At 54.6% G+C, this 2,428-nt stretch overlaps 1 protein-coding gene across 1 annotated transcript; it reads left to right on the top strand.

Moving 5' to 3' along the window:
- Positions 1-602: 602 nt before the first annotated feature.
- Positions 603-2,095, top strand: GUITHDRAFT_107601 (hypothetical protein; the record flags this gene model as incomplete). The annotated part of the gene is made up of 2 exons (XM_005833321.1): positions 603-1,765; positions 2,074-2,095. 2 exons carry the CDS (start codon positions 603-605, stop codon positions 2,093-2,095), a joined length of 1,185 nt encoding a protein of 394 aa, XP_005833378.1.
- Between the last annotated feature and the right edge of the window lie 333 nt (positions 2,096-2,428).

The raw sequence follows: 2,428 nt of genomic DNA, 5'->3' as shown, positions 1-2,428 counted from the left end.
GAATGAAAAATAAAAGCTTTCAAGAATCGATCATCACCTTGCACCCACTAGATTATGAACATGCAATCCAAGCTCTGCTTCAATGAACACGTTGTGATCTGGAATAATCATCGCCTGAATGTTTTTCAGGTTGCATCATGTATGTCGGAATGATTGCAAGCAGACCTTTGCAGGCGTCTCCAAGGAATTGATCTTCTTAAATCGTGAAGAACTCTGACTGCCTTTCCCACTTGTGCCATTGGAAGGTCCAGGAAGGCTGTTGACAGTATTGTTGTTTGACTCTTGCTCTCCAAGGTACCGGAGAGAGAGATAGGAAGCGAAGGGCAGGATAGAGGAGGGAGGAGGGAGGAGAGAGAGGAGAGGAGAGGAGAGGAGAGGAAAGAGGAGGGAGGAGGGAGGAGGGAGGGAACAATGGTGAGCAGGATGTTCAGGATGAGAAGAGCGAGGACGGGAACAAGGACGAGGAAATCTGATAGGATTGCAGGCGGGCATATAGCTTGAATGGGAACAGTGATACTGACTGAAATCATCACGACAAGACCTCGCCTCAGGGAGCAAGAATGATGAGATGCCCATCAGTGTAACAAGTTTGAGGACATTCGATGAGTCCCTTCAGTATCTTCAGAGCGGCTCTTATACTTGTTGCAAGCATCAACACTGGGAACACGTTCTGTCTCAGTGGGTGTAGAAGTTTCCAGTCTGGGAGCAGGCTGAAGGCTCGAAATCTGTTGAGAGCTGCACCGAGGGTTGCGGTGACGGCAAGATCGAACGTGTTGTCGTCGTTGACGATGTCGGAAGCTGTCGAGCGAGGATGGGAGACCTCGACTTTGAACGATCAGCAAGAGAGCCAAGACAGCATGTGCAAACAAGATAGTTTGGAAGTCGGTGATGTTGAGAGGTTCCTCAAGAGCAGGGATGTAGAGTACACAATCGTGGCAGTCGAGAGGGGAGAGGAGGAGGAAGTGAACGCGGAGAGCACGGCGGTACTTCTGGGAGTGAACAGTAGCGTCGTTGTCAAGTCTCTTGTCTTTGTGGTAGGAAACCATCCTGTCCTCGTTGTGCTCTCCGGGAACAAGAAAGTCAGCATCAAGAAACTCAGTCAGTGCCTGAAGCAGAAGAGAGACAGGCTGAGGGAGCGGGGTGAGAGCATGGCCATAGCGGACCGTGCTGCCTCTGTCAAGCTTGCGCCGTCGGAGGACGCGGAGGAGTGGACCGGGTACAGGATAGGAATGATACCTCCCTTTGCTCACAGAAGAAGCATGCTCACTATCGTGGACGAGGAGGTGCTGCGAACTCCTCGAGTGTTCGTTGGGTGCGGGAGAATGGAGCTGGAGCTGTCGATCAAGGTGGAGGACCTGCTGGCCGTCACAGGAGCCGTCGTAGCGGATGTGGGGAGAGTGAAGGAGGAGGGGAGGAGGGAGGGGCCCCTCCTTCCTTACTCTCGTTTCCACACCTCAGTCACGGGAGGGAAGACAAAGGTGCGGCAAGTGCTGGAGGGAGGGGAGGAGGAGGAAGGCGGCGGGGAGGAGGAGCGGGAGCGAGACGAAGAGGAGGCAGGGGAGGAGACGGGCTCGGACAAGGTGTATGAAATCACCTCGGAATGGAAGGATGTAGATCCTGAGACGCTCCCTTCCACATTCCTCACTGGAGATTTCTGCCTCATCTCTGCTAACAAGATCGGGCGGCGACTGCTGTTCGGGTTTGCCGTCCACCGGGACATGCGGCAGGAGGTAGCGCGGCTGGTGTCGTCGAGGAGTCTGCACCGGTCGATCAGGAGGAGGAGGAGCTGGTGCTGGAGGCAGGAGGAGGAGGAGACGACGACCTTCTCTCTGCAGCTCATCTTTGGCAAGACGCTGACGGCAAACATCGGCGACGAGGAGGTTGAGAGGAGGGGCAGGAGGAGGAAGGGGCAAGGGCAGGAGCAGGGGCAGGAGCAGGGGCAGGAGGAGGAGGAGGAGGAGGAGGGGCAAGACTGACGGTAAGAGTAGGCGGGAAAACTTTTCAAGGCAATCAGAACCGGCTCCATGGTGAGAGCAAAGGAGGTTGTGATGTGCTGCTGAGCGTTTCCTACAGGTCCGGGTCGGAGGAGTTTTGAAGCAGCAGGCAGGGAGAGTTGAGGTGCGAAGAAGAGAGGGGAGGAGAGGGAGAGGGAGAGGGGAGGAGATGAAGAGGAGAGCAGAGGAGAGGAGAGAGTTAAGAGTTTCTCCTGTCCTGACTTGGTGAGGCAGAGGGCGAGGGATTCGACTATCGACTTCATAGTTCACAATGTCACCCTCCTGCAACCTTCACTGTCTGATATCGAAGTGCGTTCTCTTCCTGATTTCCTCTCGTTCTTCCTCCTCCTCTTACTCCTTTCTCTTTCCATCCTCTTCTCCCTTTTCTCTTCCTCTGCGTCTCCTCCTCTCGTCTTTTGATCTTTCCCGCAGGA

The sequence above is a fragment of the Guillardia theta genome, assembly GCF_000315625.1.
Source record: "Guillardia theta CCMP2712 unplaced genomic scaffold GUITHscaffold_30, whole genome shotgun sequence".
Taxonomy (NCBI): domain Eukaryota; class Cryptophyceae; order Pyrenomonadales; family Geminigeraceae; genus Guillardia; species Guillardia theta.
This window is presented reverse-complemented; position numbering and strand designations above follow the sequence as displayed.